At 46.3% G+C, this 15,357-nt stretch overlaps 1 protein-coding gene across 2 annotated transcripts in view; it reads right to left on the bottom strand.

Annotated features, from left to right (window-relative positions):
* Positions 1-15,090, bottom strand: part of NAT10 (N-acetyltransferase 10) — a 40,670-nt gene extending 25,580 nt beyond the window's left edge. Inside the window, exons 1-8 of one of the 2 annotated variants that reach the window (XM_090032922.1) lie at positions 14,783-15,090; positions 12,856-12,978; positions 10,056-10,147; positions 9,193-9,364; positions 8,720-8,842; positions 7,672-7,733; positions 6,587-6,701; positions 940-1,047 (exon numbers count right to left, since the gene is read on the bottom strand). In XM_090032922.1, the coding sequence (XP_089889048.1) occupies positions 940-1,047; positions 6,587-6,701; positions 7,672-7,733; positions 8,720-8,842; positions 9,193-9,364; positions 10,056-10,147; positions 12,856-12,963 (780 nt within the window). In that variant the 5' untranslated portion in view covers positions 12,964-12,978; positions 14,783-15,090. Of the gene's footprint in view, positions 1-939; positions 1,048-6,586; positions 6,702-7,671; positions 7,734-8,719; positions 8,843-9,192; positions 9,365-10,055; positions 10,148-12,855; positions 12,979-14,707 lie in introns of both variants that reach the window. The other variant, XM_090032923.1, reaches the window with a different exon arrangement.
* Between the last annotated feature and the right edge of the window lie 267 nt (positions 15,091-15,357).

Raw genomic sequence — 15,357 nt, 5'->3', positions numbered from 1 at the left:
AGAACCCTGGGCAGGGCCAGGGCAGGACAGGACAGAGTACAATAAGAATGATGATACTGGGGGACTACTACAAGACTTTTTACTACATAACTTCAAGAAATTTTGCAGAGGAAGATTTTCAAAGGAATAAATGACAATTAGATACATAACTCCTATGTATGTGCCCAACACCACCAAGAGGTAGTGTGACATTTGACCCATTGTACAGATGCTGTTGTACAGAGCCACAGCAAGGTTTAGGGAGTAATGCAGCAGGTCATACAACAAAGACATACAGTAAGCCAAGAGGAAGAGTTGCTAGTCCCAGGCCCAATTCTACCCACTAATGCTCACTTCCTGACAAAAGCCATGAACAGGCCATACCAAGGAAGTAGTCCACAGAAGCTACTTTCTGCTGGGCCAAAGGAGCCCCCTTTTTTAATTGTACAAGGCTATGAAATGAGTATGTAGAGCTAATTCTCATGGTCAACCTTCTGCTGGAACTCCACATAACAAAGGGAACAGAAAGGCCTTGGCATTAGAACAAAGCCTTGCACAAACAAGCTTTGGTAATCTGGACCTGTCATCTGAATTACTGTAGGTGGGTCTTGCATTTGGCAAGTTCTCTTTTTCCATCCTATAAGGAAGATCAGTCAATCAAACTTCTGTCTGAATTGCCGAGCTACTGGAACACCTAATGCTTAAAGGGCACAGAGCCATTCCCTCCACGTCAGTCCTTCGTGTGGACTTGCTCGCACAAGTTTCCTGCCTCTCACCATTCTAATTCTTCCTTTCATTAATGAAATCACTTGAAGTGGCTTCCCAGGGCTCTCAAGTCAAGCAGCCCAAGACAGAGTTTATCTCCTGTCGGAGGCAGCACTGGTGCACAGGCTTTTAAATATCACTAGTGAATGATGCGCATCTGTCACAGCAACACCCCCAATTTAACTATATGCTCACCTGATCCAGAGTTTTACAGCTCTCCACCAGCACGCCAACAGGTTGGGTATCCTGCAGACTGTCCTTCAACTCCCTCAGCTCCAGCTCCTGAGGGCTGAGGCTATCCTCCTGAGAGAAAGAGATATTACCACAACAAGATTAATAAGGGCCTAGTCAACATAGCTGCGCCTTCCCCAGGCATCATGCAGTTCTCTGCCAGGTAAAGATAACTGAAAGGAAGTGCTATTGCAAACTGAATCAGTGGCACAGGATTCAGACTTGTATGGGATAAATACCAATTTGGGTCTTCCATCTGTCAAAATAAGGGATAAGTAAGTGATGGGGAGCCTGTCACCTCTGTACTTAGAACATTTTCCATCCTCAGTTCTAGGTTACAGAAAACTAATAGTAATGTATTAACTGGAAGGTGATATTATGGTGATATCTGCATCTTGGAAGCATATTTTTTAAACACATCTTTAGACTACTGAAAGAAAAATAAGCTACAAATTACAAGAAAGTAAAACTGCAAGTAAGGCATACCCACCAAGGCACATAAAGAATCGTGCTGACACGGCATTTTAGACCAACCCAGACTGCTACGTATTATTGCAGTCTGAAGGGCACACCAAACAACAGACAGTTTGCCCCTAGACAACTAGGTTAGTGCAGGAGGTTGTAAAAGCCTTAGCGTTCTACTTTACTCAGAATACAAAATACTGCCAACCACTTCACAAATACTAGTCAAGCCAGACAATATCTCATGAAGTGATAAACACTGCATATTTGAGAGAGGAAAACTGAAATAAGGATAGAGGTAGAGCAATCTGCTAGGCATCAGGAATGGGATTCAGGGTCCTGGTTTTCCAGCCCCTGCTCTAATCCAGAAGTCAGACATTTAGCATTATCTGAATATACTTTGAAACTGTTTCACAACAAATCTGAATAATGAAAGGACAGCTAATGGTGTCAGAGGTACACTGATATATTGTGCCATATCATATTGGCACCAATAAAAGGAAAAAATTGACATTATTGGCAACTGACTTTTTTTGGCCGATGTTCCCGATAATGTCACTGATGTCACATGCCATGTGCACAGACATGTATCCCAGGAGCTTGGAAAGCAGTGTCTCACTGGTAAGTCTATGGGGGGAGGTATGTTGGGGGGAAGGGGCATGGGGGTGCAGATTAAGACCCCCCCATGCTGAAGGACAGAATGGGGAAGAGGCAGGGGCAGGAGCTGCCCAGCCAGGGTGAGGTGAGTCATAGCATGGAGCCACGGGTGGCTTGTCCAGGGTTTGGCTCCCACACTCCTGGGAGAGGCATGGGGGCATGTGCCCCCTAGATTTGTGTGCAGGGCGAAGGTGAGCTGCCTGCTGTGGGCTTGGGGCCAACAGTATCTTCCTGGCACAGGGGCTCAGCTGGAGCTGCAATAAGGACAGGCTATGGCAAACTTTGAGGGGCTGTAGCCCACCCCATAGCTCCCCCAGTGCTGCAGCTGTCCACCCCACTCCCACCTACAGCCCCAGCCCAGCCCCCCCCCCCCCCCCCCCCCCGATCAGGAAGAGGCCAGCACAGCCCCAGGCCCCAAGCCTACAGCAGGCAGCTTGTCCTCGCCCTATGCACAAATCCAAAGGGCACATGCCCCGCCCCGGGGTGCTCCCTCCCCACCACACACACACACGACTTTCTCCCGTGCTCTGCCCCAGCAACGCCTGCCCCTGCCTCCCTCACCGCAGGTGCCTTGATGTGTTCCCCCCCACACCCCTTCTCCCCCTCCAGTCTTACCAGCCAGATATTGCTCTCTAAGCTCCTGGGCTGCATCTTGGCTATCGGATCAGTATTGGCTGAAATGGCTGGTTAATAAATCAGCCATCGGTATCAGCCAAAAAAGTCTTTATCAGTATTCCTCTAAATGGTGTACACTTAATCTTCAAAGGTGCTTGTGCAAAGAAAGTGATCGCTACTGGCTGATGCACGCAAACATTTCATTCTGTATAGCGTGAGGGTAACTTAATTATCCTGACTCCCTTCATTTCATGCATATATATATATGTTATTGGGGAAATGGATTCAGTACTAATCAATCATCTACTGCTTACTACTCAAATAGGAAACAAAATAGGCAATCATATTGCACAGAGTTCCCCTACTGCCAATAACTATTTGCCTAGCATTCAAGCAGAGGTCCTTACAAGAGTTACTGCCTTGCTAGAGGAAGGCATGTTTCCCATGGTCTAGGAGAGAGCATCCAACTCAGGAGGTCTCTTCTGGGCTACACCTTGTAATGTTTACTGTTCAGAACATACACTATCATTTCTGTCTTGCAGGCAAGTCACTATTAAATCTTATTTTCTCGAGTACCTGTCTACCTACACCAGGCTTGTCCACATGGCCCGCCAAGGCATTTTCTGAGGCCCGCAGTGTGCCACGGGAAATGAAAATAAACACCATTTACTTTCGTTCCCACCCCTTGTCCCTCAGCAGCCTTCTAATGGCTGCTGAAGGGCTGGGGAAGGGACAAGGTTCCCACACGTGCTGCGTCAGCTTGACGTTGCCGATGTGGTGTGTGTGGGAAGAGGAGTAGCTATGTGCCGCTCTGGACAGGATGAGCCCAGCCGGAGCAGCAGAGGCTCAGCTGCACTTTCCCCCTACCTGCGCCAGTCAGTCCCAAGTGACACACGGCTCCGCCGCTGCCTCTGCTGGCTGGTGCCGACCCAGGCAGGTCTGGAGCAGCACGCAGCTGAAGCCAGATTCCCATCCCCAGCAGCATGTGGGAGGAGGCCAGCCAAGTCAGTACCAGCCAGCAGAAGTGGCGGCAGAACCATGTGCCCCTTGGGACTGACTGGTGCAGGCAGAGGGAAAATGCAGCTCAGCCCCTGCCGCTCCGGCCAGGCTTGTCCCGTCCCGTTCTGAGCAGCACATGGCTCCACTGCTGCTTCTGCAGACCCAGCCGAGCTCCTCCTGTCCCCAGCAGCACGTGGGAACCCAGCTTCAGCTGCATGCTGCTTTTCCTGGCCTATGTCCATCCCATCCGGAGCAGCACGTGGCCGAAGCCGGCTTCCCACAAGCTGCTGGGGACGGGAGGAGCCCGGCTGGGTCTGTACCAGCCAGCAGAAGCAGTGATGGAGCTGTGTGCCACTCGGGATGGGATAAGCCCGGTTGGAGTGGCAGGGGCTCAGCTGCATTTTCCCCTGCCTGCACCGGTCAGTCCCAAGCAGCACACAGCTCTGCTGCCGCTTCTGCTGGCAGGTGCCGACCTGCCGGCCTCCTTCCGTCCCCAGCAGCACGTGGGACGCCAGCACTGGGGGGGCCTCAGCAGGCGGGGTCCTGGCACGACCTCTGTGGGGCAAGGCAGTAGAAGCCAGTGTCTGCCGGACCCCGCGCTCCGGGCTCGCAGCACTGAGGCCACCAGGGCTGCATGTGAGGGTGGCCAGGCACCATGTGCGGGTGGGCGGGTGAGGGTCTGCAGTGCAGTGGCCACCTCACTCCAGCCCCCCTCAGGCAGCACTGGCTCATGGGGCTACGCTGCTCGGGGGATGGAGATGTGGAGCTGTTTATTTCTCTCCTTCAGTCTCTGGGGCAGTAGCTGGCTGGACGCAGAATCGGTCTCTCCTGCCCCTGCCCACCAGCAGCTACCGTGAACCTTGCAGTAACAGGCAGGTGCAGTAGGGCTACACAGGCAGGGTCTCTCTGGCCAGGACAGAGGGTGTTTGAATATGGCTCGCCGGCCCACTGGGTGATAAAAAGTTCATGATCCAGCCCCACATTCAAAAAGGTTGGACACCCCCGACCTACACAATTACTGTGGCACTTCTTTAGAAAACTGCATATTATCTCTCTCTCCCCCTATTAAAGAAACTTATCACACCTCTGAGTTACTGAGGTCAACACCTCCACAAATCTTGCTATTGATGCAGCATACCAAATTATAAAAGCAAGTCAAACCATTACATTAGGCTCCAATATACAAGGAAATTCAAAGCTATAACTCTCAGCCCCCTCCTGCTCCACCTCCTATGATTAGATACTGCAATTCAAAGGATGCAGGAATCACCCACTGTTGAGACATCTGCACTGTCAACAATACTCAATTACAGAGGCAGGGCTATACGTTTTCAGTGACATAATCATCTTCTCTTTCTGTGGCTACATTTTCTTGTTCCCATTGAAGTTGAGATTTTTCAAAGCTGAGTGCATTTGCATACACAATTCACACTAGCCTTAAATAGAAAATGCATCTATATTTCCTAGTTGTTTTTTTAATATCTCAGACACCACACCCATTCCAGTATGTGTTTTTGGTCGTTTAATCTCCAACTCAGCATAACTTCAGGTACACTGAAGGCAGAATCACTGCTTGGAACAAAAATGGTTAGAGGACTAGGTAGAGAATGAAAATGGTTAGAGGGCTGAGGAACATGACCTATGTGGAAAAGCTGAGGGAACTGGGCTTATTTAGTCTGGAGAAGAGAAAGAAGACTGAGGGAGGATTTAATAACGAAGAGGATGGAGCTTAGTGCTGGCAGATGACAAAACAAGAAGCAACTGTCTCAAGTTGCAGCAAGGGAAGTCTACGTTAGATATTAGGAAAAGATTCCTCACTGGGAGGGTAGTGAAGTACTCAAACAGGTTACCCAGGGAGGTTGTGGACTCTCCATCCTTGGAGGTTCTTAAGACCCAGCTAGACAAAGCCTTGGCTGGGATGATCTAGTTGGGACTGGTCCTGGTCTGAGCAGGGGGTTGGACTAGATGACCTCCTTATGTCCCTTCCAGCCCTGATTTTCTATGATTGCAACAGCACAACTACTGGCATAAATAAGAGACGCCCAACTTAACGGAACTGGCAAGCAGGCAAGGTAACATGAAGCTATTTCCAAACAAGGAAAAAGTTAGGCCAGTTATGCTGGACACTCATCTATACAGAGCACAGGGCAGTGACATTGTCACTGAGGCAATGCTGGCCCTGCAAACTTCACTGTTAAAGAACAAGAGAAGCAATTCCTGCAGCTTAGCATATCCGCCAGCATTATGGTATCACTTAATACCATGGATCCAACTTCTTGGGACCCAACCAACAACTCACTTGAAGTGCCAACAGCGATGTGCATACTTAAAGCACTGTCCATTTCACAGGATCCCAAGAACTGCAGATTATACAGAGACGCTTCATTTCACTGATGAATAATGCAAGGGCATAGCAGCAATACTGGACTGCCCTGTGTAAGACAGACACTAAGCAAAAACATCCAGCACACTGCCAGGAACTCTGGTCAGCAGAATACAGTTATACTATCCAGAAGTATTTCAGTCTGTGAGCTAATCCATCATGCTTTTGAAAAGCACACCAAAAGATGCTTAGCTGTCAGAACAAATCCACAGTTCAGACTGAAAGCACTGACAGCAGCACAACACTTCCTATAGTGATTTTTCTAGTGCATGATTTTTTCAAAGCGCAGCCTACCCAGCAGAATTACTTGCATTACCTCCTACAGAATCCAAATGGGTAATTCTTGCCAGATACAAACAGCTAAATCCAAGAGACCATCATTTGAATTTGGCTCCTTCTCTCTTTAGTCAACAGTTAATGATCATCTTTATCCAGCTTTAAGAACAGCAAACATTTTTTCCCAAGAACAGGTGCAAATAGGCAAGATGCACTTACTTGAGATTGTGGTGGCACAGGTGTTATGTTTGCCATGTGACTAGAGACCGGCAGGATGTTGAGCTGATCATCAATTACTATGCAATTCTTGCAAGAAGCCAGAGACAGAAGGAACCTGCACAATCAAACAAAGCCAATTCAGTAACAGCACTGATGGCACCAAAGCATGAAGGTAACTTACTTATCCTGACTCCCTTCCAGATGGAATAGCGGGGGGGAGATGAAGGGGAGAAATGCTTGTTCCCAGTTTTACAGTTTGGCTCCGTCCCAGGGTCATTGACTCAGCATACATATATACTTACTATTGCTAAGCTGTTCTATGAAGCAGATATAGCCACATCCTACAATTCCTCCAAAGAGGGGTCTCCTCCCCTTCAAGCTGCAACCACCAAATTATAAATTGATTTCCAAAAAAGCCTCACAGTAATTTCTGTTCGTTAATTTGAAAATGCCTACTTAAATGTGACAAGCCTTGAAGCCAAGAGGGCCTTTTTTTGTTTTTATGCACCCACCACTGAAGTGTCTAGCTACAGCTGATCCTTTGTTCTGCTTCACCCACCAGACTACACAACTACCATTTTCTAGCTACATTCTTCCCATGGAGAAAGCCAGTATGTACCATAAGAACAATGAAGTTCACTCAGCCCAGAAAAAGTCTGCATTACAAGGAACTGATATGATGCCACAACAGGGAGCTGAATGCCAAGAGGTTCATGACCTGAGCCATTAACATCCAATTCTCATCAACCCAACATTAGTCTGGGCAAACATCACTCTAATATTTGTACTTCTACAGGGTCCTTCAACCAATGATTTCAAAGCACTTCAGAAGCATTTACCTAAGTGACTTCACAATGCCCCACATACAGCATACATGAGTTTTATCTACATGATTTCTCCACCACAAAAACTAGCCAGTTTTATTATAGTACATAACATCTTGCCAAGGCTGTGCAGAAACACGATTCAAATATGTGTTCATATTTTAGCAGAACACACGCTGCCAAGCCTAAGTCAAAACACTGGAAGCCTTTCTTCCACATAGAGACTCATCAGCAAAGGTTTTCAAACTGTTAGTAACGCACCTCTCATTAAACCTTCCTACTACATCCTGGTGTGCCTCTGTTCTGTAGCGGGAATGTACATCCTGAAACAGCAAAGCAAAGAGCATATATATAAAGCCTCTCAGGGCTTCCTTCTCAATGTGAAGGCATTGCAGCATATTCACCGTAGGGCCCTCCCACCCCATAACCCCCCCTCCCACCCCTGCTGCCTTGAGCACAGCCACAGCCCAGCCCTGCTCTGGGATGAGGCCGGCACAGCCCCTGGCCCTGAGCCTGCAGTGGACAGCCCACCCTAGCCCTATGCACAAATGGGGGGGAGGGGGTCACGTGCCCCACCCCTGCCTTCCCAGGGATGCGCACAGCAGTGGGAGCCAACACTCCCTCTGCCACCCCCACAGCTTTATCCCATGCTCCACCCTGCCCAGGCTCGGCAGCACCTGCCCCATCCATGCCTCAGCCCCACTCCCTCCATCATCATGGGGGGGGGTCTTGATCTGCCCCTCACACCCTTTCCCTCCCTCATGCCCCTTCCCCCCACCACAGACTTACCAGCCAGATGCTGGTCTCCAAGCTGCCAGGCTGCATACTGGCTATCAGACTGGTATCAGCCGATGTGGCTGTTTAATAATCAGCCATTGATACCAGTCAAAAAAATCGTTATTGGTGCACCCCTACCTAGAACTTCCCTTTTCAGCCATGCAAACTCTGCATATTCTATGTATTCTTTTTAAAACTCAGTAACCATTTACTCTTCCCAGCACACCAACCCTAGCCAACTTATAGCACAAGTTATACAACACTGAGGTCAGAAAAAAAAGGTAATTTTTTTTTTTAAGTGAGAAACCTTTATTATTTAGAAGGAATTCAAATTCATAGTTGAACAGAACTGCGTAATGGTAAATGCAAATGTAATGGCATAAAAATACAGAAAACCATGTTGTGGGAGAGAAAGCTTATATGAAGATCCTAACACATTACATAAGCTTAAGAAAATGCACTGGATCCCAATTGTCTGAGGAAAAAAAGAAGGTTCCATTAACATAAGCCAGACATACTGAATCAAACATACCATGGTCATTGTATAAAGCTGCTTCAGTGAGTTCATCGTTCTCAGGAGAATTGCCACTATTCCACCCCCTTCCACTGTTTCAACAGTTCTAGCCAGCAGGTTTGGAGTTAAGGCCTCAAAATCCTAGAAGCAGAAGGTAGCAATAAGCAGAATTTCTGGGTCACCACAACTCTGAGAATTAACTGTTTTAAGCAATTCTGTTCCTGGTAGTAGATACCAGGTCGTTTCACAAAGACAAACTTTATGCAACATTCACATTATTCTGCTTTCAAACAGAATTTTATCAACAATATTGCATAGCTATATGTAGGTAACACTTACAGGCATCCTCACTGAAGCGCACATAAAATAGAAATATTTCTCTTTAGGCACTTAAAGTACTGGAAGGGTAGCACCGGGTCCACTGGAACAAGAACTGTATTCTTGGGCAGTATCCTTGTTATTTTAAAAAGTAAAAAAATTTAATTTGTTACCTGGAGTACACACATGCCAAAAGTGTTGCCAAGAATTTTGTGGGTTTCATTGTAATAGCAGTAGCGAATGTTTGTAGCAGCTACAAACAACTCAAAAGGGTCATCATCTTTTATGTTTAAAGTTCCACTTTTAATCTTCTTCTGTAGTTGTCGCATTCTCTTCTTACGATGGCTGGAAGAAACCAAGATAGGAATATTTGGAAATAATAATGGGAAGACAGCAGAGGACATGGTGTTCAGATCTGGGTTCAACTTACATGGAGGTTGCGAATTCAGGCTCAAACATAAATCAAGGAAAAAGTCTGGACTACACATGCTGCCACTGTTAATGTTTCCTATGAAATGCCATCCCCAAACAGCAGGAAAAAAAACAAACAAAAAAACCCTCATTCAGATCTGAGTTTGTTCAGGAAAAATACGCTCCCTTCTGATTTTGAACCCATACTGAGCACATGGATTCAGATCCAAATACTGAAATCTTACACAGCGTGGTAAAACCCAGAAATTTCTGCCATTAGGGCCTGCTTTCTACTGAGGTCTGTTCATTAGCAAAGCCATAAATAAGTAAGGAAATGCAAGGAGATATGGAGTCTGGCCTAAGACCATAGAGTCAGTGTTAAAGCCACCACCGGAAATCAGGAGCCCCTGATTCCCAAAGCTGCGTTCTGGCTGCATTACTCATGTTAAAATGGATTATTCCATTAGACTGAATCTTCTGCAGTCTAGGATTTGATCTAGCGTCACTAAAAAAAAAAATTAAGGCACAGCGTGACCAGCATACAACTGGGAAAAAAATTTCTAACCTGAGATGACCCAGTGCAGTTTGCCTGCCACCAAATAGTAAAGAACAATACTTGGTTTACCTGCTAAAGCCCAGCTCCTTTTTGTAACACCACAAGACTGAAGGTCTGGCTTTTACAGTTGCTTTAGATAACATGTGATGGAGTATAACCACCTGCCAAAACATAGACACATTAACAGGTTGTTGTATTCACAGGAGATGATCAGGAGTGAGTGAGAAAAATATGCTCCCTTTGATTCTGAATTCAAACATCCTGAAGCAAAACATTTTTAGATCTCAGATAAAAAGTATCAGATTTTAGAGTTACATTACACTGAACACATAATACTAAACGGCAGTGGATGCAGATGCATAAAGGGCCAATGCAGTTTTGGGCTGAATCAAGAGAAGCATTAGGTGCAAGACAAGGAAGGCGACAGCACCTCTCTACTTGGCACTGGTTAGGCATCACCCGGAGTAGTGTGCGCAGTTCTGGGCTCTACATTTTAAAAAGAACATGGAGAAGTTAAAGAGGGTCCAGAGGTGGGCAAGAAACATAATCATGGACTTGGAAGGCAAGGGCTTGGCAAGGCTGAAGGAGCTAGGCATGTTCAGCTTGCAGAAAAGGCACTTAAGAGGGGGCATGATAGCAGTCTTCAAATACCTGAAGGGGTGCCATCAAGAGGAGGGAAAGCACCTTTTATCTCTTGCTGCACAGAGGAGGACACAGACCAATTTCTTGAGGTTGCAGCAAAGTAAGTTTAGATTGGATATCCAGAAAAACTTCTTCACTGTTAGAACAGTGAGCCAGTGGAACAGACCGCCCAGGGAAGCTGCGGACTCTCTATCGCTGGAGGTGTTCAAGAAGAGGTTGGACAGGCACTGGTCAGGGATGATCTAGACATAGCCACATCTATTTTCTACCTGAGGTATTTCTCAAGCTTCTGGGCTTTGCTTGTTGCTCCTGCTCCTCCCTCCGACCTCCCCTTTTTTCTGCCATGTGTGTCAGGGTGTTTTTAAGCCCCATCAGAGACATTGGGTGTTAGCTACAATAAGGCTGGGGACCTCAGCTGGGGTGTGCCAATTCTCCTGCTGGGACCAAAACTGGATAGACAGTCTTGCCCCTCCACTCAGGGTCAGACCAATTGCCATATTTAGGGTCAGGAAGGAATTTTACCCAAATTGGGTCAAATTGGACTCTGGGGCTTTTTGCGTTCCTCTGTAGTGGGAGGTATGACCCTCTAGCTAGGACCTCCTGAGTGTGCACTGACAAAATTTTATAGAAGCAGGACATTGGCTGCCATGGTTCCCCTGCTTTACCTGTGGCAGGTTAGGGTGTTAGATCTATGTTGTGGCAGGGTTGAAGGTAGTCTTATGTAGAGTTTAGATGATGGTTTGGATAGGGATGATCCTGCCTCAGGGAGGGGGTTGGACTAGATGACCTCTGGAGGTCCCTTCCAGCCCTACTTCTCTATGACTTAACACGTACGCTACAAAGGCAGAGGTAAGATGGTAGCAGATTTGACATTTTCCCCAAAACATCAGAGCCCAAACCTCTCTTATGCCATCTTACAGGTTTTACCTACAACAGAATTGCTGGAAGGGAGGATCCCTTCTGAAGTCTGGACAGACCACTCCTAGAGCAAAAAAATCTTAAGCGCCACAAGGCCCATATGCTTGCTGAATAATGTAGTACACACAGTATAAAGCAGGGAATATGGGATGACAAGACAAACAGGTGTTTCCTTCCAAGTAGTTCACCTCTAACAACTGGTTTAGACCTGATCCACATTAAATTTCTATTATGATGCACCTAACACAGTTAAAGGTGCCATTTTTTACTCTAGTTGTACATGCAATACCACATCTGCACCAAAGGGTTCTATCACTAGGAAGTGCCCTATACATATATCATTAATTCCCCTTCAAGTATGTGAATAAACAATACCCATACAAGCAACACCTAGACTAGCAGTGTATCCACAGCAGGGTGGACTGTATCTACTATCTGTGACAGTTGGGTAAAGCAGTACAGTTTAGACCAGGCCTTCAAGTGGGCACTGTCCATTAAAAAGGCAGGCAGCCTTTTAAACAAAGATAGCTTTCCCCCAGTCTTTTAAAGACTGAAAATACTTCAGAGGCAGCACCATTCAATATGGGAGAAAGCATCTGCATTTCCATATATTCCCTGATGATTTTTATAAAGGCATATTGGAAATTAAGTTTCTCCACCTCATGCTTCAAATTACTCCAGTCAAAGACCACCATGGTGACCAAAGGTAGGTGACTAAGCAGTATCTGACTTAAGTTCCACAATGACAATTTGTAGAAGAAGTTGCAGGTCTTTTACTGGGTTGGTTTTTGTTTGTTGGTTTTTTGGGTTTTTTAATGGAATTAAAAAAAAAAAAACCCGCAAGAAAAAAATGCATATACAATTAGAATTAAAAAATGTTCTTGCTAGCTTTGGAAGGAAATAGGTCTTTTTCCCCGTTTTTGAAAACAAGTTTCCAATTTGTCCATCTGACTTTCTCATTGTTTGTACATTTTAAAAAAATAGCAAATAATACTTTAAGCCCTCTGAATCAGTGTTGACACTGCCCTAAGTTTTGACATCATACTGTCTTAACATTGACATCACGTTTAGTAACCCTCTATATTTTGTGCAAATATTAGGTGCAAAGCTTCGTATTTTGCACACTGGCATCTAACTTTTGCTGTAAATATAACAACAGACTGGATCACTTCTGCAATCCTCAGCTCTACTGGTTTCAAATATATTTATAAACCAGCTCTTCCTTACAAAGCTAGCAATGTATTTTCAGGTACATACATTAAAGCAAGAAGGTCCCTGAAAAAAATTGCTCCTGGGCTTATATAGTTACCTGATCCTTCCCATGGTCTCCAACCAAAACAAAGAGTGTCCTGTGTCGTTCAGCCACTCCATTTTCAATTAGCACACGGATACGATTGTCAACCTTCTTGCGCTGCATGGCTAGTTAAAATGGCTGAAAAGTTTTTAAAGAAGTCAGATAACGCCAGACTTATATGAACACGTTTCAGTTCGGGATATACTTTATTTTAACAGACAACTCTATGCACATCATCTGTCGAAAGCTTTTAAGATGTTCAAGATCTTTACATCAGGAATTGTTAGCCTCTCTCAGTGTAACACTACCTCATAAAGGTAGTTTTGTTTTTAAGGGAGCAATATGACAGTTTCTCAGAATGACTTTTACTTCCAAAATTAATTTACAGAAGCTTACTATTTATCAACATGCCCATTATAACAACTCGGAGCCAGGTATACAATGAAAAGGCATTAGACAACTAACAAATACCTGGCTGATCAAACTGCTCTCTTACAGGTAACATTTATTACCTTTAAATAGCAAGACAGCAGTTTCTTTCTTCCAAATACCCAATTCTAAGCTGAATGATTCTATATGTAGTATTACTTGAACATTACAGAAGTCATGAAACTTTATTATTCATTTATTTTATGATAATCCAAATCATGGACCAAGACTCAGTTGCATCTGGTAGTATATAAATGTAAACCAAAACAACAGCCTCTGCCCCCAAAGAAGTTCCAATCTAACACAGTAGAAAATATGACCTGTCAAAAATAAGTGAAAACAAAGAAACAATGAGAACATAACACCAGCATACTCTCCCTATGCCTGGAAAAGGGCGTTTGTACCCAAAAGCTTGCAAAGACCAATTTCCCAGCTATTTAGTTGGTCTAATAGAAGATATTACTTCTATCCAAAGAAACCTGTCCACCTAAGAAACAATGAGATAATTTTAACTGCGAGTAGAGAGTGGCATCTGACTATAAGCAAACTAACTAGTCACTGCTAGGGAAAGGAATGTTTGAGATGGTTTTTAAAAAGGCTCTCAAGAGTGTAGCTGCCCAAATACTCCATTTATTCTTTTCAACTTTCCAAAAAGTTTTTTCAGGTTTCAATACTTTGCAGTCTACCAAGATGTAAAGCAAATAAAGCCTGGTGCTGCCAGCTGCTACCAAGTGTCATGCAGCCCTTGTTATCAGTACTAGGCTTAGCAGTACTTTTAGAAGGTATGTCCAAGACTAGCTATAATAACTATCAGTCTAATGTCACAGTCGCTTCATGCTTGACCAGCAGTCACAAACACAACTCAGGACTGCCTGCTATTGAGGTCTACAGGATGCCACACCTCCATTCCAAGCCACCAGACTTCTCTGCGCTCAAGGCACACCTTCAATAAAAAGCAGACAAGGCTTTTTGGTAGATGGGCTCTCTTTTATTAGACTCGCTAAATGTAGCTGGCCTAATCAAAGAGATCCCACCTACCCAAAGAACTTCTGACTGAAGCCAAGTAACTTTATTATTATTATTATTAATTTATGCTATGGGAATCTAAATCATGGACCAGAGCTCCAAGGGAACAACTAAGATCAAAAGCACACAAGGATCGTTGAGTAGATACAATACCCGAATTTACTAGGTCTAATAAAAGATACCACACCTACCCAAAGAACCTTGTCTGCCTGTATCCTCAGACCAGCACGGCTACAACCTACAGCCTTCAATGAAAAGCAGCACTGAGTGAGAATCAATTAAGACACAACTGCTCTGCTAGGGTGTTACCCCCGGCCACAGCGCCAGGCTTCCAGACCCTGCTAGATGCTACTATATCCAAGCAGCAGAGGGACGGATCAGGCACCACGCAGCCTCCCTGAGCCCACGCTACCTGCTTAAAACGAGGTAGGGTGTCAGAGAAAGGCAGACCGAGACCCCGCTCTGCCCGCAGCAGCCATCTCCTTACCCAGCCCAGCGGCCCCGACCACAGCGCGCCCACGTGGGCCTCCCAGCAGCCACGTGGTCTGCGCGCCCCGGGAGAAGGACCCTTCCGGGCTGCCCCAGCCAACCGCCTGCCCGAGGATCCGTGGCGGGGACGGTCCGGCAGCGGGCGCCGAGCGATGGCGAAGCGGGTACGTGCGGAAGGAGAGTTCCGCTTCGCGCTGCCGGCCCAGGGCTGCCGCAAGGGCGGGGGCTGCGGCGCAGGCGGGACTGGCGCTCCCGGCGGGGGCTGCTCTCGCCGTCCTCGCGGCCGCCCAGGACTCGAGCGGGGGGCGGGGCAGGGAGGGGGTGGGTGGTGCATACGTCACTACCTGAGCTTGCTGGGTCATGCTGCCTGCCGGATTGCGGGGTCGTAGAGAACGAGGCCGGAGGAGACCTCGGGAGTCAGCTAGTGCCACCCTGCTCGGGGCAGGACCAGCCCCAACTCCGTCATCCTACGCATGGCTTCGTCCAGCCGGTCTTGAAAAACCTCCCACGATGAAGATTTCCCTCACCTCTCTGGGGAACCTGTGCCACGGTTTTAATACCCTCCCCATGAGA

Source organism: Crocodylus siamensis, chromosome 2, assembly GCF_052110815.1.
Source record: "Crocodylus siamensis isolate JL-2025a chromosome 2, ASM5211081v1, whole genome shotgun sequence".
Classification (NCBI taxonomy): Eukaryota; Metazoa; Chordata; order Crocodylia; family Crocodylidae; genus Crocodylus; species Crocodylus siamensis.
Note: the sequence above shows the minus strand (reverse complement) of the source record. Positions and strands in the feature narration are given on the sequence as shown.